This window comes from Schistocerca gregaria, chromosome X, assembly GCF_023897955.1.
Source record: "Schistocerca gregaria isolate iqSchGreg1 chromosome X, iqSchGreg1.2, whole genome shotgun sequence".
NCBI classification, from domain to species: domain Eukaryota; kingdom Metazoa; phylum Arthropoda; class Insecta; order Orthoptera; family Acrididae; genus Schistocerca; species Schistocerca gregaria.
The window spans coordinates 186,047,610-186,073,714 of record NC_064931.1 but is presented as its reverse complement, the minus strand read 5'-3'; the positions used below and the strand labels follow the sequence as shown (position 1 = coordinate 186,073,714).

At 43.3% G+C, this 26,105-nt stretch overlaps 1 protein-coding gene and 1 pseudogene across 1 annotated transcript in view; both read left to right on the top strand.

Annotated features, from left to right (window-relative positions):
• LOC126299070 (homeobox protein B-H1-like) overlaps positions 1–26,105 on the top strand; it is a 175,818-nt gene that overhangs the window by 78,560 nt on the left and 71,153 nt on the right. Inside the window, exon 2 of the mRNA XM_049990739.1 lies at positions 23,739–23,955. Coding sequence (XP_049846696.1) covers positions 23,739–23,955 — 217 coding nt within the window. The remainder of the gene's footprint in view (positions 1–23,738; positions 23,956–26,105) is intronic.
• Positions 24,252–24,369, top strand: LOC126299975 (5S ribosomal RNA; annotated as a pseudogene).

Below are 26,105 nucleotides of genomic sequence, written 5' to 3'. Positions count from 1 at the left end.
GGCTCACTACGCGGAACTATGTACACAACACTATTGTATGTGTTTTAAATCGAAAATATCTTCGTTTCTATCTGTTGGTTCTAATTTTATAAAGTGATGAACTGTAGAAAAGACAAATTATGAAAATGTTTTTCTTTTTCTTCGGCTATCATCCATCCATTGATGAATGAAAGCCTCTTCCATTTTCTTCCATTCCACTACGTTGTGTGCCGTCAAATACCACCACATTTCAGTAGTCTTCTTGTTGTCACTACAGCATACATTTTGTGGTCTTCCAGTGTCCACTTCGAGCCCTTAAGGCGAACCATCTTATACCTCTATCTGTTTGAGTCTTGCCTCGCTATGTAGCCTGGCCACTGCCATTGCCACCTGGGCATCTCCAGCCTGATCTTTTCCCTGAGGCTGGTGCTCGACTCTGTCGGATCCAGTGTTTCTAAATCATAACTTAATACTAATAGCCAGCAAGGATGGTTCAAATGACTCTGTGCACTATGCGACTTAACTTCTGAGGTCATCAGTCGCCTAGAACTTAGAACTAATTAAACCTAACTAACCTAAGGAGATCACACACATCCATGCCCGAGGCAGGATTCGTACCTGCGACCGTAGCGGTCGCTCGGCTCCAGAGTGTAGCGCCTAGAACCGCACGGCCACTCCGGATTTATGGAAACCATGGAAAACGAAAATTAGTTTGGCTACTCTTGCTTTTCTCTTTATAAATAACATATTTCGCACGAGACGAATAGGAACAGGTAGACCACCTCTCTGGCGTCCGAATCCATTAGACTTATATTTGTGGAGGCATCTGTCTATCGAACATTGGCATAAGTGCAGAGCCTTCGTGCTCGCATCGTGTAAGGCTTCGAGACTGCACGCAATATCCCAGGGATACACCAGCGCTTTGCCTGCCGGTGTGGCCGAGCGGTTCTAGGCGCTTCAGTCCGGAACTGCGCGACTGTTACGTTCGTAGGTTCGAATCCTGCCTCGGGCATGGATGTGTGTGATGTCCCTAGGTTAGTTAGGTTTAAGTAGTTCTAAGTTCTAGGGGACTGATGACCTCAGAAGTTAAGTCCCATAGTGCTCAGAGCCATTTCAACCATTTTTATTACTAATAGAAAACAAGGATTGCACACAGGATGAACTCAGTTTTAGATAATACTTTCTCACTCAGCCCAGTTCTTTGTCCAATATCTGTCGTTGTCTTGCTTTTCATAGCTGTAATTTGTATCCAATGCATTAATATTCTGAGAAGGCTTGAACAGTTTCATGATTCTGTTCGATTGGATCTTTAAAACCAGAACATCATTTTAACTCAATTTCATCGTCAAACCAGCTGGCGCAAAGTCAACCCTCAGATGTAGCGAAGACGTATAAAACGATCTCGAAAAATTCACTGCACTGGGGTAAAACATATAAGTATTCGAATTACGTTCTGTGAAGACACGCTGGGTAGCGATACATAGATTGTGCAGCGACATCAAAGCTTGGAGGAAACCCAATCGTATGTATTCTGCAGTGTGCTTTGTCTCCAGGTAGATGGGAATTCCTGGCGCGCTTTATGGATGCGACTCTTTCTTCCGCAGGTCGCTTCGACGTGAGACCTGCAATCGCTGAACGCTGGCAGTGCTTCCATGAGACGACGTGTGTTCGAGAAAAATTGGGGACGCAGATAAAGGAGCTCATACTTAGTTTGGGTAGTCTTCACCCAATGCAAGTAATTACAGCGATAAATGTCTTTAACGAAATCCAGCTTCAGATGTTGAAACGTCCCCTTTGAAAAATTATACATGACTGTGCTTAAACTGACACACAATAGTTTTTAGCGCAACGCAATCTGACTTTCAATAATCCCTACAAGAGAATGGCCCTGACTAACATTAACCTATATGTTTCACAAATCACTTACCTCACAAAAATCTTCGTTACTCGAACTACTGAAATACAGCAAGCGCCACTACTGCCAGCTAACTAAAAGATTCAAACTACGGAAGTCACTAACTACTGATAGGCACAGTTAGCAAATGAAAGATTTTAATAGGGAACAAACAATGTATTTATATTTATAGTCATATATATATATATCAGTTCATGACACCAATTCTTACAAATTTCAAAACTCCGCCATCTCTTTCCCCACGTCCACCACTGCTGGCGGCTCACCTCCAACTGCGCAACGCTACGCGCTGTTAGCATCCAGATGCTGCTGCCCGACACTACAATGGCAGACAACAATGCAAACTAGCCACAGACTGCGCACAGCACAGCCAGTGATTTTTCATACAGAGCGCTATGTGGCGTTACCAATAAGAAAACCTAAACAGCCTACTTACAATGGGAAGAACAGGAAAGCGGCATTGACGCTGTAACGGCAGGACCACCGTAGGCGTGTGTGTGGTTTCTCCTAAGCGCCAAAAATAGGTTTTGATGGTGCCTGGATGATTCTGTCGAAGGAATTGTACACTTAAACATGGTCCTTAGATCCACTTACACCGATAAGAGCTCTCTGCGACTGCCGAGAAATAGGGAAGCCTGAATAAATGGCGCTTCAATGTAATTTATATGAAATATAAGCAGCAGTCAAATGAAAACAAGACAGATGGAAGAATGTAAGTAAACTGTTTCTTACTTCAAACACATTCATCCCAGTGAGAGACAATGTTGTATGTGCCTCCATGGAAAAATGTTTGCGGTTGTTCACGAAACTAGGATTGTACCCAGGGTTGCGCCTCTACATCCAAAGCAAATCGACAGTTATGAGAATCTTTCTTCTGGGTTCCAAAAATCCCATGAGGAGAGATCGAGACTATGGAAGATGTGTAAGGGCTTCTCAGCGAGATGTGTACAGCAAAGCTGAAACAGTCGCTGCAGCATGTGAACGGACATATCCGCGTTCAAGTGAAGTAACTTATAAAAACGGAGGAATACGTAAAGTAGGGTTGTTGGGCGGATATTCGAACCAGTCTCTTTCCAGACACAATTCCAGTTTCTTAATCTCTGCACCACCTCGATTGGCAAAGAAACATATGCATTGACCAGATAAATGAAGGTAGGTTTTTACATTTACTAGAAATTGTCGTATACAAATTATGTTGACAAGACGAATCGAAAAGTCTGCTTCATGCTACAAAGAGAGCATCGATACAGACTTAACATACATTTATGTTTCAAACACATGTTTTAAAACTTTGTTCCCATACGGTAACACTTTTTATTTGCATGACATGCGTTAACTCGCAAAAAAGCAATTTAACTGTTCGCTATTAATTAAGGATTTCAGCAAATTGCCGACGGGACAAGAAGTGTAATTGCGTTGTTTTAGAGACTATTGCCAGTTTCACTCAAGGCCAGTCCAATTATTTCCCCATTAGGATTTTTTCAGCATTATGAAGCATAAGGTATTACGCAAGCATCGCTTCCGCTGGATGAACTTTTACGTAATAGCAACATTTAGCACTTAATGGTAGTCACTTATGCTTTCGCAATGACGTCATTAGTGAGCGCAAGAACACGTGTCTTGCCCCCTGTTTGGCCAGCCAGAACGTGTCCATTATTTGCTACTAATGAACGGGCTATGAAGAGGATGAAGACATGACGCAGGAGTAGGGAAACACGTAAGGGATGAAGTGTAGATTTAATCCTTCCATTGACATCAACAGAATAAGAGTACTGACTCAGTAGGCGGGGGAAAGAACCGGATGTAGCGTAGGTTAGAGAATCTTACTGACATTCATAGAAAGCGATTTGCCTTGACCACGAAAGCTCATATCAGACAGACCCGATTGGGATGCGGATGCCATTCGTCAGAATACGAGTCCTGTTGTAAGCCCTGGAGCATGACTGCTGAGATTAACCCTAACACATGACTGACACTTCACTATTAATATTGATAACTGTAGCACCGCTCGTGAGAAGCATGTGCCGTCCGATATAAGTTATCGCTTTTCGTACAAAATGCCCATCCAAACATTTACTATACTTCATTTATTTACTGATTCAATTTTGTTCCTGATTCTGCTTTCACATTTAAGGCCACGCACATCAAGACCCTGGTGATAACTATCCTGTTACCTTAAGCTACAATAAAAATTACTTCTACAACCACTGTGGCAAATTAATCCACATTATTATTTCTTGCCTTTTTAGTTTTATTAATTAGCTGGCATTCAATATAGCGAAATTTGCTTTTAGATGTAGGGCACATTCTGTGACAGAACCTTGATTTTATATTACGAATGGTAGAAATGCAAGAGCTAAAGAATCGTATTAGCCATTCAAGAAACATTACTGTTACCTGTGGTTATTCGGCACATTATGCTCGATTTTATTACCATACAACGCTCCAACATTAGAGTCAGATTATTTTTTATTTCATTCTGCAGGTTTGTAGAATCTGTGTCAGACTATCTTCCATGGCCCTAGATGGATGCTCTATACAACTGATTGAGATGCATACAACTGTGAAATCATATGAGGGGCGTTCAGTAAGTAATGCAACCCACTTTTTTTTCTGAAAACAGATTAGTTTTATTCAAGATTCTATTACACCAAATTAGTCCTCCTTCATTTGGCTACAAAACAATGTTTGTCAACATAATCTCCGTTCATTGCGATGGCCTTACGCCACCTTACTGGGAGGGCATGTACGCCCGCGTGGTGTCACTTTACTGGTCAATGTCGTTAAGTGCATCCTTCATTGGGTCAAACAGATGGAAGTCGGAAGGTGCAAGAGCCTAGCTATAGAGTGGATGAGGAGGAACAGTCCAATGACATTTTGTGAGGCCTTGCGTTTTCATTGAGAAGGTGAAGTGTTCCGGAGATGCTTCGGGAACTCAAGTAGGAATCCCAGGAGAAAAGGCGACGTTCTCTTCGAGAAATACTATTGAGAAAATTTAGAGAACCGGCATTGGAAGCTGACTGCCAAACGATTCTACTGCCGCCAACATACGTAAGGACCACGAAGATAAGATAGTAGAAATTAGGGCTCATACGTAGGCATATAGAGAGTCATTTTTCCCTCGCTCTATTTGAGAGCGGAACAGGAAAGGAAAAGACTAGTAGTGGTACAGGGTACCCTCCGCCAATCACCGTATTGTGGCTTGCGGAGTATCTATGTACCGGGTGATCAAAAAGTCAGTATAAATTTGAAAACTGAATAAATCACGGAATAATGTAGATAGAGAGGTACAAATTGACACACATGTTTGGAATGACATGGGGTTTTATTAGAACCAAAAAAATATAAAAGTTCAAAATATGTTCGACAGATGGCGCTTCATCTGATCAGAATAGCAATAATTAGCATAACAAAGTAAGACAAAACAAAGATGATGTTCTTTACAGGAAATGCTCAATATGTACACCGTCATTCCTCAACAATAGCTGTAGTCGAGGAATAATGTTGTGAACAGCACTGTAAAGCATGTCCAGAGTTATGGTGAGGCACTGGCGTCGGATGTTGTCTTTCAGCATCCCTAGAGATGTCGGTCGATCACTATACACTTGCGACTTCAGGTAACCCCAAAGAGATCTTCCACGCGTCTAGCAATATCGAGTGGTTCTAATGAAACCCCATGTCATTCTAAGCTAGTGTGTCAATTTTTACCTGTCTATCTACATTATTCCGTGGCTTATTAAGTTTTCAAATTCATACTGACTTCTTGATCACCCGGTAGATGTAGATGAAGTGCGTTTGCATTTTTGTAGCGCCGAACACTCTCAAGTCGTTTCTGTTAGGTCGCGAGGAACTTGAGTAGCCGGTCGGGGTTCTAGGCGAGACAATCTGGAATCGCGCGACCGCTAATGTCGCAGGTTCTAATCCTGCCTCAGGCATGGGTGTGTGTGATGTGCTTAGGTTAGTTGGGTTTAAGTAGTTCTAAGTTCTAGGGGATTGATGACCTCAGAAGTTAAGTCCCGTAGTGCTCAGAGCTATTTTAACCATTTGAACTTCAGTATCCTAATTGATGTGCGAGTGTCTCAGCACTACCAACAGACATGTCCAATTGTGCAGCGAGATGTTTGATTGTGATTCGTCGATCACCTCGAATGAGAGTGTCCGCACGTTCCAACGTCGCAGATGTCACAGCTGTGTGCGGTCGGCCAACCTGCGGTTCGCGCGAACTTGTTGCGATGACAGACACTTCGTACAACGTCTCTCTCTCCTTTTGTTGCCTTCCAGGTCTCCGTAGACATTCTGTAAGCGCTTATGAATATTTGCTATGCTCTGGTGTTTCACTAAAAGAAACTCAATTACAGCTCTCTGCTTGGAGCGGACTTAAGTCATAGATACCATTTTGAAGGCTACGTGTAGTGCCACCACCCATCTGAACTTCATGAAACTACGGGACCTGAAGCCGCAATGTCCAACGATGTCCTACAATGAATTCAGCATTTTCTCTAGTGAAGCTGGCAGAAAGAAAAAAAAAAATTTGCTTTACCTATTGAACAACCCTCGTATTTTGGTGGAGTGTGGATCCCCAGTCAGCCGTCCTGATTTCAGTTCTTCCATGGTTCCCCTATATTTCTTCACGTGAATTTCTGGCTGTTTTCTCTAACGAGGCCACGGCCAAATTCCCTCGCCACGGGTGCCCAACTGAGCTAGTGCCCCAACTCTAATGACCTCAATGTCGACGGGACGTTAAACTCTAGCTTTTCTTTCTTCGTAACAAAAGCGACGGAAGTGGCAGCGTTTATGAGTAATGTGGCAGACGACAGAAGCTGTAGTGCAGTACGGTCTGCCGGCCAGCTGTCGCGGCCATCCTCATTACGAGGCTCAGCTGCTGCGCCGCCGGCGCTTGCTCTGTCGCTACTTTCCGCGCGAAACAAACTCCCCGTAATCGCTCTTGGCACAACCAAGTAAAAAGGAAACTTTGGTAATGTCTTACAATTACGAAGGCAAGAAGAAAATATCTCGCCCTGTCTTTGGAATACTGTTTCCAGGTTAAAATTCATTTTCCAATGAAATCTCTGTTAAGATCTGTGCACGTTGTCGTGTGTTTTACCACTGAACATATTCTATCCATGAAATGTGATTCTTTAAAATCCGTAAAATATCTCTCTAGAGAATAGAAGCTTTCGAAATGTGGTGCTACAGAAGAATGCTTAAGATTAAATGGGTAGATCACATAACTAATGAGGAGGTATTGAACAGAATTGGGGAGAAGAGGAGTTTGTGGCTGAACTTAACAAGAAGAAGGGACCGGTTGGTAGGACATGTTCTGAGACATCAAGGGATCACAAATTTAGCATTGTAGGGCAGAGTGGAGGGTAAAAATCGTAGAGGGAGACCAAGAGATGAATACACTAAGCAGATTGAGAAGGATGTGGGTTGCAGTAATTACTGGGAGATGAAGAAGTTTGCACAGGATAGAGTAGCATGGAGAGCTGCATCAAGTCAGTCTCAGGACTGAAGACCACAACAACAACACCTCTCTATGGCTGCCATAAGCCCCTTCATGAGTCTCAAAACTATTCCAGAAGCAAATTTCTTTAGATGTGGGAATATACGAAAGCCAGAAAATGGTAAATTTACTGGATGTTCCAACTAATCATATTTCAATTCCCGTAGCTCCCCTATGCCAAAGCACCTTTGTCGCCAAGCGAACTGACCTGACATTTCTACTTTGCAACCTTCGCATCTTGTGCCGTAGCCGGCCGGAGTGGCAAAGCGGTTCTAGGCGCGTCAGTCTGGAACCGCGCGACCGCTACGGTCGCAGGTTCGAATCCTGCCTCGGGCGTGGATGTGTGTGATGTCTTTAGGTTAGTTAGATTTAAGTAGTTCTGAGTTCTAGCGGACTGATGACCTCAGCTGTTAAGCCCCATAGTGCTCAGAGCCATTTGAGAAATGCCATTTTGCTGATATACCTCAACAGGACTCGAAGGGTCGTGAACGAATTGGCTTCTGCACCGTAAATAAGGTTCAGTTCAAAAACTGTCGTCGCATTAGATGCATTCCACACTTCAAGAAACGAAGTTGCACCTGCTATTCTTACTTCTACTAGGTTATACAAACGAAATGAAGACATTAGCTGCCACTGGGCACTGAGATGAATCATTGCAGAAAGTTGAATATTTGTGCTGGACCAGGACTCGAACACGGAATATTCCATTTTTCGGGAACGGTCGCCTTGACCGTTTCGGCCATCCGGACTCTGTCCCTGAACGATTGAAATTTCCAACTTATCCGCGCACTGCTGACGTAGTGCTCCACCCCCCTCCCCCATATCAATCTCATCACTCGCAGCATATCGCTGACTTGTGTAAGAGGTCGAGGGATCACTGAGCCGCCTCGTCCGAGCTGTACACATGTGGTGTCTGTTCTTTTGGACAACTTCTGCTAGAGACATACTTGTCTATGCTGGTAAATGAAGCCTTTGCATGACATAAATCGTAAAGTGGTCACCTACTAATCCAAGGATGTATTTTAAGTTATCTGAATATGTTACACAATCGTCTGGGTTGTGTGTTCTTTTCCAGCACTCACTTTCATCTAAGAAAGTAAGAAGGAACTTAATTCCCTGGTATTGCCAAACGAAAACCAAGCGAAAAGATCATTTCTTAGTGTGTTAGGATCACAGACAACCGACGGAGAGTCAGAAGTGACTATAACGTCTGAATGCAGACGAATGCATCTTTCGCATTAAGTGTTGCCTCAAGAGTACAGTCGTCGTCGTTCTTTTGTTTCTCCCTCCAGCAGTTGGATTCAGTGACTGTGTTCATTCCATGTTGTGAATAGTTTGGTGCTCACCACTAATGACCTTCAGCGAGGCACATGATAAATAGCAGTTGACTTTCCGACGTCCATTGTTACTTATACTCTCTCGGAAAACAATTTTTTTTTCATTTTCAAGATAGTACATGTTAGTCACGTGAAAGTATTGCTCTTTCCTTCCTCGGAATGTGCATGTACTACGGGCTTTCCTTATTGATTTACACTCTGCTTTTCCAAATCACCCATGGTGCACCACTTGTCTGATCGTTGCAGCTGCAGGTATACAGTACTTTGGTCTAACCGTACGTGTCAGAATAACATTCGACACAACTGTAACCCTGCACAATACAGCTCGATTTCCCAACCGCTGTCATCACGTGCGCGGACAATATGGAGTGTGAGCAACAAGGAGAGCTCTGGGCGACGCGCTTTCTGTGGAAGGAGGGTGTAAACACTGTCAATATTCACAGGCAATTGGTTGCCGTGTGTTGAGAGTGTGCACCACCAGGACAAAGTATTCTTGCAACAGGACAACGCTCGTAACCGTACGAGTCGGAAAATCATGGCTTCCATCGTCGAAGTAGGGTTCTAGGCATTGCCAAACCGATTATATTCGCCTGACTTGGCCCCTTTAACTTCTGTAGGCCCACCTCGAGCCTCGCAGTTCCTGGAAATCTGCAAAATGATGTATCAGAAGTCTCTTCATAGCCCTAATCGTAACTAGTAACCAGAAGCGGCCAAGTCAGATAAGCACGGTGCGTGTGGCAGTACCTGGAAACTACACTTCAGCGAAGGCGGCAGCTGTTTTCAGAATAGTATGGGAACGAGCGTTGTCGCGTTGCACAGGCTCGTTTCAAGACTCCGGACTCTCTGCACACATTGGAACCAATCGTCTCTGAATATTCCCAGTGTTCATTCCCTCCTTCCATAGAAACCGCGTCGTCTAACGCTGTCCTTGATGCTGACACTCTATGTTGTCACACCACGTAATGCCAGCGGTTGAGAAACTGGGCTGTACTGTGCAGGGATTACAGTTATAGTGATTATCCTGCCACCTACGGTTTAACCGAAGTACTAAATACTTGTTTCTGTAACTTTGGGTCAAACGGCGCCCCATGAATGATGGGAAAAAAGTAAAGTGTAAATCTTTATGGAAGCCTCTCGTATTTCATTTTGAACTCGCTGCGCCCGATACACACAGAGGGCGCCACAGATCAGGGCCAGTCTCCAACGTGGGGCTACGTACTAATGAGGAGTCGCCATATAAATGGCGCACAAAACAGGTACCATATTGTGCTTCTGCCATAAGTCAGATCCAGCAGCCAAAATTATGCTTTGGCGCCATAGACGGCGTTCAGGACAGGCACTACATGCTGCTACCACCTGACGCCAGACAAATAATTCGCAAACGAATATTCGTCTCCCAGTCGAGAATAAAAGCTCCACTCAGCCAGTTGTCGCAGTCGCCATTTACTAGGTGCCATCGATTACCGGCAGCTGCCATCGGTTATCCGGCAGTCATCGAACAGCTGTTACATCGCCGCGGTGGTCGCACAGTGTCACGATAACTACCGAGTGTCGTAGTTTGCTTATTAACAGAGACAGAACTTAGATACTGTCACCAATAGCAGAGCCACACTGGAATTCCTATTAGATTAATCGTCGTCCACTGAGTTAGGTATGCATCGAGTGCCACGCCTACTCATTGTCAAACTAAAGCTGAGTATTTGCATTAAGTTTTTAATGAATGATTTTTAATTGTTACTCATTGTGTTGTCACCAGTATTTTTGCAGTAGTACTAATTGCCCCTGTGACAAGAGAGCTGCTGCGCGCAAGCACTCCAACTCAATACAGCAACTACTTTCTGTCGTACGGGGTTCGCTTCGGCTTACTCTGTTGGGCACCAAACTTATCTAGTGAATACAACAGAACTGTTTATTAAATCGAAGATAATTATTGCTAAACCTGTAATAAAATCTTCTCGAGTTTATTGCTCCATCAATTCCCAGTGCATCCGCGTCATTTTCAGAAGATGGAAGAAGAAAGGCTGTCTTACGAAACGTCGCAGACACTGAATTGTCGCGACACCCTAGAAGATTTTATTCCATAGAGGTAACCATCATTTCATACATCTGGATCTGTTGAGTTGTAAAACTGTTCATTTAGTGGGACGATTCTGACATTGAGTGAATCGGGGGAAGAATCGGTGTGTGATGCCAATTTGCTAGCGTTACCTCAATGTGTCTAGAGAGCGCAGCACCCTACGTTCAGCAGTTCCTTGAGTCCAAGTCGTCACAGGCAAGCGGCAGGTGCAATTATAATGGATATTTTTCATGTTTGGGAGCAAAATCTATGGAATGTATTAAAATTTACACTGTCAAATGTCAAGTCTATTTAAAAACAGCAGTAGTGATTTTTATTTTTCTCTATTCTGTGTCTTGAACTATATTTGCGTCCAGCTATTTCGCATTAGCTGCTATATGGGAACGCATATTGCAACCTGCATATCACCCCGATACCTGGGAAAGACGCCATATTTTATCTGTGGTAAGATGGACACTCATAATACCTGTCTTTGTTCATTTATTTATTTGCAGACAATGCGTAGAAATTACGAAGAAGCATCCCAATGGAACCAACACAACTGTTGGTTCCAACACTCATAATGAATCTGTAAGCGCAGAAATTCCATCTAAGCAAGTGTTGCAGCTAAAGCAGAGACCTGTAACCTCGTTTGAAAAGACTGAACCGATACCAGTTTTAGAAACACCAGAGGAGAGGAGGAAAAAAACTACATCGGTGTTGACAGACCAGGAAATCCTGCAAAGTTTGAAAGAGCGCAGTAAGAAAGACTGACGCCAAAAACAATCATCCAACTCCAAACGAGGGAGAAAAGTAAAGTCGACTGCTGAATACAATGACTGTGTTGTGTGTAAAAGACACTGCTACGAAAAAACCGACTGTAAGTGGACTGGATTCAGTGCACTCACTGTAAGAAGTAGCTTCTTAAAACATGCGCCGATTAAGCACATACTTGTAACGACTGCTGTAAAACTGTAAAATCAACTGTAGAATAGTCGGTAACTGCAAAACAAAATTTTATTTTATATTGCTTCACAAAATATATAATAAAAATGGTAATGGTACCACATTTATTTTGCCATCTTACCCAGATTTTATCGTATACATCGGTTTTCTGGTTTGAAGAGACCTTACCAAACATGAGTGATTAACGGAGTTTTGAAAATCTCAAACTTCCCGTCATAATTTCATGGCGAAGCAAAGAGTATGGCATCTTCCCCAACGTACGATATACGTTTGTGGATTTTCTTGTTCTGCGTGTTCAGCATGAAGAGAAAGGTAATCCATCAAATGTAGAAGATGATTTGAGCAGTTTGCAGCAAAGCGCTGATTATAATAGCATTTCGCCATTGTTTCGTAGTATTCAAGACAACGAGACAAGGACGAATTTTGAGGGTATATTTGTTGCGGTAACTGAAATACTGCATATCTCGGTTTATAAAAACAAAGACAGACAGACACTAATCATAGCCTGGTGAGAAATGTAGGCAGTTTCATAGGAACACGACCTTACTGAATATGTCTGAAAGTGCAAAAAATTCAGTAGTAACTATATGTCTTCATCTTACCAAAACTGTAAACACGAGACTCAAATATCTCGAGGAAAATTTAATTATAAGATATAAAGCTATACCTGTTTGTCCTGGTCAACATGAAAACGATGAATACAGGTTTAACGCCCGGTCAACGTCCAGATTATTAGAGATGCAGCAGTAGCTCCTATCGGACAGTGGGTGCAGGAGATACTCGTTCATAAATGTTTAAGAAACCACACAGGCATCCGTCTGGGGTTGATCAGGAAAATCGTGGAAAGCCTAAATGAGGCTGGTCTTTCTTCTAAACACGAGTACAATAATTTCACTTACGTGCAATTGTGCTTGGTATACAACACATGCGAAGTGCATCTGATAAACTGAAGAATTTGAGGTAAATCTCTGCTCGTTGTGTTATTGAACGTTAGACGATATTTAGGTCGTATGCATGATTTAAATTCGCAACAGCCGGATAGGCAGAAGACAACGTGACTCGATTCGGATCCAACCGAGAGTGAAAAGGGTGAGATGCAGCCCGCAGCCTAACCAGATTGTGATATTTAGACAATTAACTCCGCTGTACGAGACTCCACATTAGAAACTGTTTGCACATCAGGAATAAAGTCTCGTACTAGCCATTCGTTGAGTCCGTCCTTCAGAACCAGTACAAAAAACTATTTTTGTAGCTCATAAAAGTGACAGAGTCGAGTTTTGTGAACGACAAGTTACCACTCCAATTGTAATGCATTGTGGCCTCTCTCCTGCCTAAGTTCAGCTTTTGATGACAATTTTGCTCTTTTACGTCGTCATCATGTGTTACGAAGCCACGTGTGGTGTTACAAGAGCACCGCTTTGTACTTGAAAGCGGAAGCGTTCGTCATACACACGCAGATTGAAATCTGTGCAGCCAGTGGAAAGCTGCCGCAGGTTGCGGTGTGAACGTTTCCTCAGTGACACCACTACTTCTCTCTCTGTCGCTCGCACACACACACACACACACACACACACACACACACACACACACACAGAGAGAGAGAGAGAGAGAGAGAGAGAGAGAGAGAGAGAGAGAGAGAGAGATGAGAGATAAGCAAACCTGGCTAAACTAAATAGTCTGTAGCGCAACAGTTGTTTTCAGCATTGCAAGATCCGCAAAGTCATCACTGGTACAGTTTGCATTTACCTCCAAAAATAATAACCAGTTCATTCAGTCACCTCGGATGCTAGTCTACAAGTTAGCACTTCTCAACTATGTAAGACTTTGCCTGGAGTTGAATGATGCAAACGATAATTAAAAATCTCGCTTTCGCAGATGTGAAACGGATGCAGAGAAACAGGACTAAACAGCACTGTTTCGAAGGACAAACTTTGTGTCTCATCTGACAATGGAGAAACGGGTCTTACCCGCAATTTCATCTCTTGTCGAGACTATTGAACACTTTTAACCATACTCGTCATATAAAATTTTAGAGCGAAGACCGTTTTCATGCAGGGGTGACAGCAGGGTTTGTCTTCTGCAACGAGTTTGGCAGAGCATTCAGCTCTAAAGATGTTACGCCAAACTCATGACAAATATTTGTCCGGATGATATGTGACGGATAGTTCGTTTATACTGTAAAAAATGGTTCAAATGACTCTGAGAACTATGGGACTTAACATCTGTGGTCATCAGTCCCCTAGAACTTAGAACTACTTAAACCTAACTAACCGAAGGACATCACACACATACATGCCCGAGGCAGGATTCGAACCTGCGACCGTAGCGGTCACGCGGTTCCAAACTGAAGCGCCTAGAACCGCACTGCCACATCGGCCGGCGTTTATACTGTACAATTCCTGGATGACGTCGATGAGTATTCCTACTGTGTCGTCCTTTAGTTTTTTTATTTTTATTTATTTATTTTTTCTTGTCGTTGCGAGTGCCTGTCTCTTGTCTAATTGCGATAATATTATTAGATAAGCTTCTTACAAATAGGGCACGAAGGCAATAAGCGAACTTTTTCTCCTAAAACAAGGGCGAAACTGCAATCTTTGTGCCGCTCTGTGACTTCTTTTACGTCATGCTGTTGTTTGATGGTAGTTTTTTTCTGATAGGACAATACAGTGTTGAATTTCAATAAAAAAGGATGCATTGCATTTTTATTGTATTGCTCCATTCAGACACGTACATGTGTACTTCATTTTCAGAAACACACTCAAATATGATAGCTATTTTTTTTGCATTATTTTAGACTTTCACTTGGATTTTGGATCGTTGCTTTTATGAAAAAGCTGTACGTATTACTCGAGATTTTACGTTACACAAATTTCATTACGCTTTTGATGGCGAATCCTGTTTAATTGCGGAAAATGGATGCTGTAATTTCGGGATAATTGTAGTGTTCACTTGCCTGAAAAATAAGAAACTTTAAAAAACTTCCTGTATCTTATTTCCAGCTAGTTACTTGTGGTAATTGTAATTAATTACACGTCTGGAACCTCGCTTTGTGTTTAACGTCATACCACTCCGACTGCATTCAAGATTAACTTAAACTAATATAATGGTGGGAGAGAGTTTCGCTGCCTGTTCTCGGATGTGCACACCTTGTGTGGTGAAATCTTCCCAGTTAATCAGCCACGTAAACTTACAATGAGGCACAACACTACCGAAGGTAGGTGAGGGTGGTTCACACTTTTATATGGCAGCTTTTATGTAGGTTTTTCCAACCATTACTTGGTGATTATTCGTAGAGTATACTGTCTGAGGACAGTTCACAGATAAAAAAAGTCATACATTATAAGTAAAAGACCAAGTTAAGGGCCTCAAGCACGTTGACGTGACGTAAGGACGGCAATATTTATGTGGGAAGCTTTCAAAGCTCGGAAACTGATGTGCAGTGATATATAAGTACTTGAAAATAATCATACTAGAATGATATTTTGTAAAAAACGTGACTCCTGCAGCACTGTTTTATGTTAATGAATTACGGGTTACGAACAAAAACAACTGTACTCAAGTATCATAACTGAGATTTATTTGTACAATAGCGAACTGTAGTAAATTACCTAGTGATAAGAAGGGATGTTAGAAAATCACAGAGCGCAAATAAAACAAAATAATGTAGTAAAAGTAACTAATTAACATATTAAAACAATGGATAATTAAGGGCAACCTTCCGTAGTTAAGAGCTGTAAAATGAGACAGATTGGGCTAATTAAGAACTCGATGTACAACTTAATTGACAAATGGCTTTTGCCTCGCGCTAAGATGTAGACAACACTTCAAATTTTCTACCTAACATACTTAATGTCCCCTATTACACGAAAACATTTAAGCTGCACAGCACAGATGTCATCCCTATCTAAGTGTTTATTAAGACAGCTAATGTATAATGTTTACCTCCTGTTTCCTCGTAGATGCAAAGTCATCTGCTTTCCAACCTTTTCCGCACTTCTGGGAACGAGTGAGGCTAGTGACACAGAATAGTGTTTAAAATAATTTAAATTTCGTAGCAGGAGTATTCCTCACGTTCTACGTTGAAGAGTAACTGCAGAGACTGAAAGGAAGAATACTGAAACAAACCAATAAAACTGATTACGTTATTTTCAACCAGAAAGGTACCTGGTGAAATCTTATTATCCCTTAGCTAGTTATCTGTTCTGAGCGTGACACAGCAAACTCGTGTACTGCAAATTGCAACTATCTTGAGGCATGGTTACAGCCACAGGTACGCTTGCACGCAGTAGGAAATCGGCATTGATCCATTCAGGGGTAGAAAACAGGTGATGGAAGAAACGGGGTAATCTCGCGAAACGGACGTCTTCTGAAGAGCCAACACAATGCTACCGCCGGGGAGAACAGAAGGCGCAACATGTGTGTGACGGTCACAAATCACGCAGTGCGGAGATGCCAAAGGCAAAAAAAAAGGAAAAAAAGAGAAAAAAATTAACTTTAGACGTACGTGCTCTGAAGCTTTGCCTGTCCAGTTCCATCTCATTAACTACTTCATTAAGTTACGCTAACTACACCTGTCAACATTTGTTGCTTTCGTAAAGTTCTGCGTTAATTTCACTGAATTTCTCTTTTGCTTCTTCTGAAATGGTCATCTGCTAACAAAGTGTGTCGTCACTTTCTTCCTCTTGCGCATGAGACAACTGCGTTACACTAGGGGCGTTCAGTAAGTAATGCAAACGCATTTATTTTCTCTGCCAGTTAGGTTCAAAAATGTTGAATTTGTTGTAGGACATCTTAGAATATTCCCGCTTCAGCCCCTATAGTTTCATGAAGTTCCGACATGTGGTGGCGCTATACGTGGCCTTCAAAATGGCGTCTGTAACGGAGGTGCGTTCCCAGTAGAGAGCTGTCGTTAAGTTTCTTTTGACCGAAAACCAGAGTACCGCAGATATTCAGAGGTGTTTGCGGAGCGTCTACGGAGACCTGACAGTGAACAAAAGTACGGTGAGTCGTTGGGCGAGGCGTCTGTCAGCATTGCAACATGGTCGCGCAAACATGTCCGATCTCCCGCGTGCCGGCCTTCCGCACACAGCCGTGACCCCTGCACTATTGGAACGTTCGAGGTGATCGACGAATCACAATCAAACACTTCACTTCTCTATGACAACCCACAGGTCTACCCTAGAGAAGCTTACAAAATTTCATCAGACTGTTCTTCCTCAACCACCCTACAGCCCGGTTCTCTCTCTTCCGACTTGTATTTGTTTGGCTAAATGAAGGATACATTTCGCGGGAAGAAGGTACGTTGGTGATGGAGAGTTTATTTATGCAGCGAGACGTTGTCTCCTATGTCGGTCAGCAAAGTGGTACCATGCCAGCGTAGAGACAACTCTTCCCCCCCCCCCCCCCCCCCGCCAACCCCCCCTCCTAGTAAGGCGGGGTAAGGCCGTCGCATTGAACGGAGATTATTCCGTAGCCAAAAGAGTGGGGAATAATATGGTGTACTGGATTCCTGCATAAAACCAACCTGCTTATTGGACGGCCTTCGTACAATGAAAATTTGACACATCATGGTCCAAGTTTTCGTTGGGATAACAAAATTGGGTTACATATATGTTAGGTAAGGGAACACTAAAGTCTCGTACAACTCTGCTACCCCGCAGTCGCTCATCCTGATGTATTAATTTATATTTGTAACTTAACAGCTGTAACACATTTAAAGAAAAGTATTTTGTCGCCATAAACTGTACATATTTAACTTTCTTCTTGACCAGTTTCGGTTATTTGAGCCATGATCATTGGAATAAAAAGGTGATCCAACTGACGTACTCCAATTTCTTCCAGTGATCATGGTTTAAATAACTGAAACCGCTCAAGAATAAAGTTAAATATGGACAGCTTATGACGAAAAAATGCTTTTATTTAAAAATTCTGATTGAGGTTTATCGTGGTTTCCATAAATTACTTAAGGAAAATGGCAGGATGGTTACTATTATGAGGCCTGTTCCATCCATGTCAGAACAGCCCTGCAGGTATGGACGTGCCTATATATATGAATTATGTTATTTTTGTTGTTCTTAAATTATAATTTAATGGTATTTCCAGTATCCGCGTAAACGTGACAAACAGATAAATAGAACTAATGCTACTACTTCCAGATATGCAGAGATATTTCCAATTACATCTCCTTTTTCGCTTCTAGTACATTGTAGTGTACAAGATGGTCGGACTAATTTCTGGTTACAGTCTTCATTTATTTTTCTGTTTTTCTCTTTGACTGAATGAGGTCAAAATGTACTTCTGTGCATGTTTAGTCCTATTCATACTCGAAATAAAATCTGCAGAGTACAGATCTCTGGCTAATCAGAATCGTACCGGATCGTGACAAGGATCTTTACACTCGCAGTCAGTTGCCCTGTTTGAGTATGCAAATCAAATCCATATGTAGCTTAGTCCAGTATAATGTTCGCCGAGGTAAAAAAGTCTGTCACATTCGTAGAATGTCGGAGTATGAATCTACATTATGATGGTCAGTTAATGACCACGCAGTTTCAAAACTTCACTTTAATTACAAAACTGTCAATTGCTCTCGTGGTCATGTAATCTCAAAGAGTGCTAATTAAGATTCCTCAGACCATGAAACCACTCTTACTGCCGATTCATAGATCGAACCTGTTTATATGGACTAGCACACTGCGTACCGTAGGTTCAGCGCTCTACAAAACTTCCCCTTCAAGGGCCAGTTTACTCTTTACGGTACTGCTTCGCTATTTTCTATGTTAAAACGCTGCCTGCCACTGTCTTCCGGTGGTTTTTATAATGTATCGTAATCTGACATCTGATCATAAAAATATAATAAAACGTTTACAATGTTTGTAGGAGCGTTAAAAGCTACACTTTTGAAACAACTTTAGTTTGTGTGCTATCACATGTAAGACATGGCTGCAAGTGATAAAAGGCAACATTATAGCTGAATAACAGTCACTCAATGTCATGACCTCTAACACCATCTTCAAAACGCATACCTAGGAAATACCGTCCACGACTTTGATGAGTTTGATAAACCACTAGCTGCAGCACTTCGAGAACTTCAGCGATACAGAGCAAAACAGCTCACACAGTCTCTTGAGAAACGGAATAAGAAATAAGAGGACAACCTCAGGAAAGGGGGATTTTTCGAGACACAATCGGAAGCTGGTGTACTCGCTGGGAAACTGCTAACTATCTGGCATAGGATCAGTCTAATCTCTACCCTACCCAGAATACATTCAGTTCTCGCAATGGGATTAAGGAAGAGTAAGTTTTCATGACTCGCTGTCGAGGAGGTCAAAACAATGGAGCGCGAAATCAGACTGGAGTAGAATGCAGCAGGAAACTCGCCATTTCCTTTTCAGCGTAATCATAGAGGCATTCGCCTTTGATTTCAAACGCGACTCAAGCCGCTGAAGACGGAATTTCTGCTTGCAATTTTAGAGTTCCGTATCTCAGTGAGTAAAAACGAAACTATTGTAGGATGTATGTGTATCTGTATGGCTGTCTGTCTGTGCGACTGATCAAAATTCTTTCTCTCAGTATCGGGTAGACGTATCAAGTTAAAATTAACGTTACATATTAATGTCTACGTTTCCTTGTCGCTGTAAAAAAGTGAAGTTTCTACGCCAATGCAATCAAAAGATACGGCCATTTTTCATATTTTGATACATAAAAACTCTCTCATCTATACCTAACCTACAGGGTACTTTCCGTTGACCTAGAATCATGAAATTTGCCAAAAAAAGAAAACTTTTATACTATAACCAAAGGAAAAACCCGAAAATCGTTGATATGTGATTGTCTGTCTGTCCGCGCGTATGTTATGCCTCCTATTCCTCTGAAACGGGTAAAGGTTTCAAGTTGAAATTTGTCACATAAGGTCTATGATCGGTAGGCGAATAGCAAACGTAAGCTTCTATGCCATTGCAATCGAAAGATATGACCATTTATGTCACATATCTTGATACTCGCGAGCTCATTCGTCAAAACCTTTGCGGTACTTCCCACGGGTCTATAATCAGTAAATTTGGCAAGATGCAAGGTTTCACTGTAAAAGTAAAGGAAAAAATCCGTAAATTGTCAATTTGTAATTCTATCACACACAAAAAATGTATCATTCATTACTTGACTGCCTGTCCGTATGCCCGTCCATCAGTTAAGCCCCTTGTTTCTCAAAGACGTGTTGACGTATCAAGTGGAAATTTGTCACGTGCTAAGGTCTATAGTCCATTGGCGGTATTACGAAATTTGGCTTCTAAGTCAATGCAGTCAAAAAATAAGGCCATTCGCAAATTCACTCATCAAAATACACTCCTGGAAATGGAAAAAAGAACACATTGACACCGGTGTGTCAGACCCACCATACTTGCTCCGGACACTGCGAGAGGGCTGTACAAGCAATGATCACACGCACGGCACAGCGGACACACCAGGAACCGCGGTGTTGGCCGTCGAATGGCGCTAGCTAGGTAGCATTTGTGCACCGCCGCCGTCAGTGTCAGCCAGTTTGCCGTGGTATACGGAGCTCCATCGCAGTCTTTAACACTGGTAGCATGCCGCGACAGCGTGAACGTGAACCGTATGTGCAGTTGACGGACTTTGAGCGAGGGCGTATAGTGGGCATGCGGGAGGCCGGGTGGACGTACCGCCGAATTGCTCAACACGTGGGGCGTGAGGTCTCCACAGTACATCGATGTTGTCGCCAGTGGTCGGCGGAAGGTGCACGTGCCCGTCGACCTGGGACCGGACCGCAGCGACGCACGGATGCACGCCAAGACCGTAGCATCCTACGCAGTGCCGTAGGGGACCGCACCGCCACTTCCCAGCAAATTAGGGACACTGTTGCTCCTGGGGTATCGGCGAGGACCATTCGCAACCGTCTCCATGAAGCTGGGCTACGGTCCCGCACACCGTTAGGCCGTCTTCCGCTCACGCCCCAACATCGTGCAGCCCGCCTCCAGTGGTGTCGCGACAGGCGTGAATGGAGGGACGAATGGAGACGCGTCGTCTTCAGCGATGAGAGTCGCTTCTGCCTTGGTGCCAATGACGGTCGTATGCGTGTTTGGCGCCTTGCAGGTGAGCGCCACAATCAGGACTGCATACAACCGAGGCACACAGGGTCAACACCCGGCATCATGGTGTGGGGAGCGATCTCCTACACTGGCCGTACACCTCTGGTGATGGTCGAGGGGACACTGAATAGTGCACGGTACATCCAAACCGTCATCGAACCCATCGTTCTACCATTCCTAGACCGGCAAGGGAACTTGCTGTTCAAACAGGACAATGCATGTACGCATGTATCCCATGCCACCCAACGTGCTCTAGAAGGTGTAAGTCAACTACCCTGGCCAGCAAGATCTCCGGATCTGTCCCCCATTGAGCATGTTTGGGACTGGATGAAGCGTCGTCTCACACGGTCTGCACGTCCAGCACGAACGCTGGTCCAACTGAGGCGCCAGGTGGAAATGGCATGGCAAGCCGTTCCACAGGACTACATCCAGCATCTCTACGATCGTCTCCATGGGAGAATAGCAGCCTGCATTGCTGTGAAAGGTGGATATACACTGTACTAGTGCCGACATTGTGCATGCTCTGTTGCCTGTGTCTATGTGCCTGTGGTTCTGTCAGTGTGATCATGTGATGTATCTGACCCCAGGAATGTGTCAATAAAGTTTCCCCTTCCTGGGACAATGAATTCACGGTGTTCTTATTTCAATTTCCAGGAGTGTATATAGGGTACTTCCCGTTGGTCTAGAATCATGAAATTTGGCAGGAAGAAAGGTTTCACAGTATAAGTAAAGGGAAAAATCGGAATGTGTTATCCAACTCTGTTGTTGTTGTTGTTGTTGTTGTGGTCTTCAGTCCTGAGACTGGTTTGATGCAGCTCTCCATGCTACTCTATCCTGTGAAAGCTTCTTCATCTCCCAGTACCTACTGCAACCTACATCCTTCTGAATCTGCTTAGTGTATTCATCACTTGGTCTCCCTCTACGACTTTTGCCCTCCACGCTGCCCTCCAATACTAAATTGGTGATCCCTTGATGCCTCAGAACATGTCCTACAAACCGTTCCCTTCTTCTAGTCAAGTTGTGCCACAAACTCCTCTTCTCCCCAATCCTATTCAGTACCTCCCCATTAGTTATGTGATCTACCCATATAATCCTCAGCATTCTTCTGTAGCACCACATTTCGAAAGCTTCTATCCTCTTCTTGTCCAAACTATCTATCGTCCATGTTTCACATCCATACATGGCTACACTCCACACAAATACGTTCAGAAACGACTTCCCGACACTTAAATCTATACTCGATGTTAAAAATTTCTCTTCGTCAGAAACGCTTTCCTTGCCATTGCCAGTCTACATTTTATATCCTCTCTTCTTCGACCATCATCAGTTATTTTGCTCCCCAAATAGCAAAACTCCTCTACTACTTTAAGTGTCTCATTTCCCAATCTAATTCCCTCAGCATCACCCGAATTAATTCGACTACATTCCATTATCCTCGTTTTGCTTTTGTTGATGTTCATCTTATATCCTCCTTTCAAGACACTGTCCATTCCGTTCAACTGCTCTTCCAAGTCCTTTGCTGTCTCTGACAGAATTACAATGTCATCGGAGAACCTCAAAGTTTTTATTTCTTCTCCATGGATTTTAATACGTACTTCGAATTTTTCATTTGTTTCCTTTACTGCTTGCTCTATACAGGGTGTTACAAAAAGGTACGGCCAAACTTTCAGGAAACATTCCTCACACACAAATAAAGAAAAGATGTTATGTGGAGATGTGTCCGGAAACGCTCAATTTCTATGTTAGAGCACATTTTAGTTTCGTCCACCTACGCTCAATGGAGCACGTTATCATGATTTCATACGGGATACTCTACCTGTGCTGCTAGAACATGTGCCTTTACAAGTACGACACAACATGTGGTTCATGCACGATGGAGATTCTGCACATTTCAGTCGAAGTGTTCGTGCGCTTCTCAACAACAGATTCGGTGACCGATGGATTGGTAGAGGCGGACCAATTCCATGGCATCCACGCTCTCCTGACCTCAACCCTCTTGACTTTCATTTATGGGGGCATTTGAAAGCTCTTGTCTACGCAACCCCGGTACCAAATGTAGAGACTCTTCGTGCTCGTATTGTGGACGGCTGTGATACAATACGCCATTCTCCAGGGCAGCATCAGCGCATCAGGGATTCCATGCGACGGAGGGTGGATGCATGTATCCTCGCTAACGGAGGACATTTTGAACATTTCCTGTAACGAATTTTTGAAGTAACGCTGGTACGTTCTGTCGCTGTGTGTTCCCATTCCATGATTAATGTGATTTGAAGAGAAGTAATAAGATAAGCTCTAAGATGGAAAGTAAGCGTTTCCGGACACATGTCCACATAACATATTTTCTTTCTTTGTGTGTGAGGAATGTTTCCTGAAAGTTTGGCCGTACCTTTTTGTAACACCCTGTATACAGGTTGAAAAACATCGGGGAGAGGCTACAACCCTGTCTCACTCCCTTCCCAACCACTGCTTCCCTTTCATCCCCCTCGACTCTTATAACTGCCATCTGGTTTCTGTACAAATTGTAAATAGCCTTTCGCTCCCTGTATTTTACCCCTGCCACCTTCAGAATTTGAATTATCCAACTACAGGCTTGAAATTAAAACATTATCGAAATTCTCGGAATCTTACCGGTATCAGCGTCGATAACAGGCAAACATCGTCAATAGCCTCGACTCCCGGAATGGACGAACTGTCTATATACATAACTTAGTTTATGCGAAACCCTCATATCGTGAGTTCTCCTCGCAGCCGGCCAATTTTAGTACAGGTTCTCTGTGGGCTACATTATTTTATCTGTTTAATCGTTTAAATACTATAGCTCGTCCATTAAAAAATTATACCGGTAAATGATATTGATAGCAATACGAACTTATTGTTGCAGGACACAAAGAGGACGAGAGCAAAGGCGGTCACGGTTCGAGCAGCGCCCTGGCCAAGAAGCAGCGCAAGGCGCGGACGGCCTTCACCGACCACCAGCTGCAGACGCTGGAGAAGAGCTTCGAGCGGCAGAAGTACCTCAGTGTCCAGGACCGCATGGAGCTGGCCGCCAAGCTCAGCCTCACCGACACACAAGTCAAGACGTGGTACCAGAACCGCAGGTAAACACACCTCATTTCAACGCCACCTCTCATATTTCTGTCTTAAGTTTCAGTGTACACAACTTCGTACGTCGTTGCCCGATCGTAAGCTGCCAAACTACCCGTTTGTCTTGAATCTGATTTCATAAACTAATAAGGCTCCGGTACTATTGCCCTGAAACATATTCTTTCTTTGCAAAACGTTGACCAATAAACTAACAGCAACGTGATATGACTTCTACTGATGAAAGATTAGGTAGCAAGTAGACTTTCATAGCGCAACGGAATATATGACGGGACCTCTAACATGTGTTTTGGGCAACGGCCTTGCCGCAGTGGATACACCGGTTCCCGTGAGATCACCGAAGTTAAGCGCTGTCGGGCGTGGCCGGCACTTGGATGGATGACCATCCAGGCGGCCATGAGCTGTTGCCCTTTCTCGGGGTGCACTCAGCCTCGTGATGCCAATTGAGGAGCTACTCGACCGAATAGTAGCGGCTTCGGTCAAGAATACCATCATAACGACCGGGAGAGCAGTGTGCTGACCCCACGCCCCTCCTATCCGCCAATATTAGGAAGCATGAATGACATAGTAACCAAATCCCGATGTCTTCAGAACTGAAGCTTTTAGCAGTAGAAACTTATATTTACAGAAAATTGGATGTAAACAAGGAAGATATTCCATTTGCCAGTATCAGTTTCTCACTGTATAAGGAGCAGTCAATTGAAAACCGAATACCCGGCACAACGGGACCATGGAATGTTCAGATTCAGAGGTAATCACCGCACACGTTAAGACATTCATCCCACTGAGAGACGAGACGATCAATTCCTGTTTTGTAGAAAGCTATCGGCCAATGACCGATCCACGACCGCACCCCTCTTGTAATTCCTTGTCCGACTGAAATAGACATCCACACACGTCTTTCTTCAGGTCGCCAAAGACGTGAATATTACACGGTAAAAGATTGGTGCTATGTGGAGGGTGCTGCAGTGTTTGCCAACCAAATCGCTGCAACCTAGCCTTGCCCTACTTGCACTGTGGGGGAAGGCGTTATCGTGCAACTTATCGAAGCTTGTGTGAACAGCTTCGGATTTCTTTGATGTGGAAGATGTGGGATTTTTCCACTGTTGGCTTTGGCGTTTGCCCTCAGGCTCTAAATGGTGGCACCACGTTATTTCATGATGACCTCTCCCTCGAGAGTGGAACTATAATCATTGCGCATCGCTATGAAGTTACTTTGCAGAAACTGCGACTTGTTATGAAGTCAAAACGTCCAGGAATGCAGTCGGACGGAATGACCTGTTACACGATAACGCCCGCACTCCTACTGCTCATCGGAAGTAGGTTACGCTTCAGCGATATGGTTGGGAAACACTAAATATCTTCCGTACAGCTGTATCTTTCGCCGTGTGATTTTAATGTCTTTTGCGACCTGAGAAAGACATGCATGGACATCGGTTTCAGTCGGCGAGGAAGTTCAAAAGTGGGTGCTGTTGTGGATCCTTCAGCAACCGACCGTGTTCTACGAAACAGGAATTGCTCATATCATCTCCCTGCTGTTCCCCGTTAGCGGCTAACAGCAGTTATTACTTGTCATGCCTTGTACTCGATCCGATACAATAATTTTTAATATATCCTGACGTGGACGGAACTCTCAGTTAACATGGTATGAACTCCATGCCTACATGCTACACGAACCATACCTTATAATATTTATTACTTCATTCAGGAAGCATTGTAGTCAGACGTAGGGTTTCACTTCTGTGTCATAGGTAATTGTGTTTCTTCCAGGAAATTTTAAATAGCCTGTTCATAGTTTACAGAGTTATACAGTCCAGTCAGGAATTTTTCACCATCGTGTGTTCTCGTGTTTTCTCCAGTAGGACACCGTTGCGTTGAAAGAAGTTGCATCAATATCCCGGTAAAAATGTGCAGCAAAAGACTCTCTGTTGCTTTGTATCACCTGCTGAAAATCCTCTTTCGTCATCTTTAACCGTTTTGTTACATTTGTGGTATCCATGTAGGTAAGCTTTGATGTAAATTTATGCTTATAACGAAAGTACAACTGTCGCTTAAAAAGTACACTTCACATCGATGATAAATCTTAAATTAAGAATCCGAACAAGAATTGGAGCAGTTAACATCACTTACGCCTTACGGATGGGTC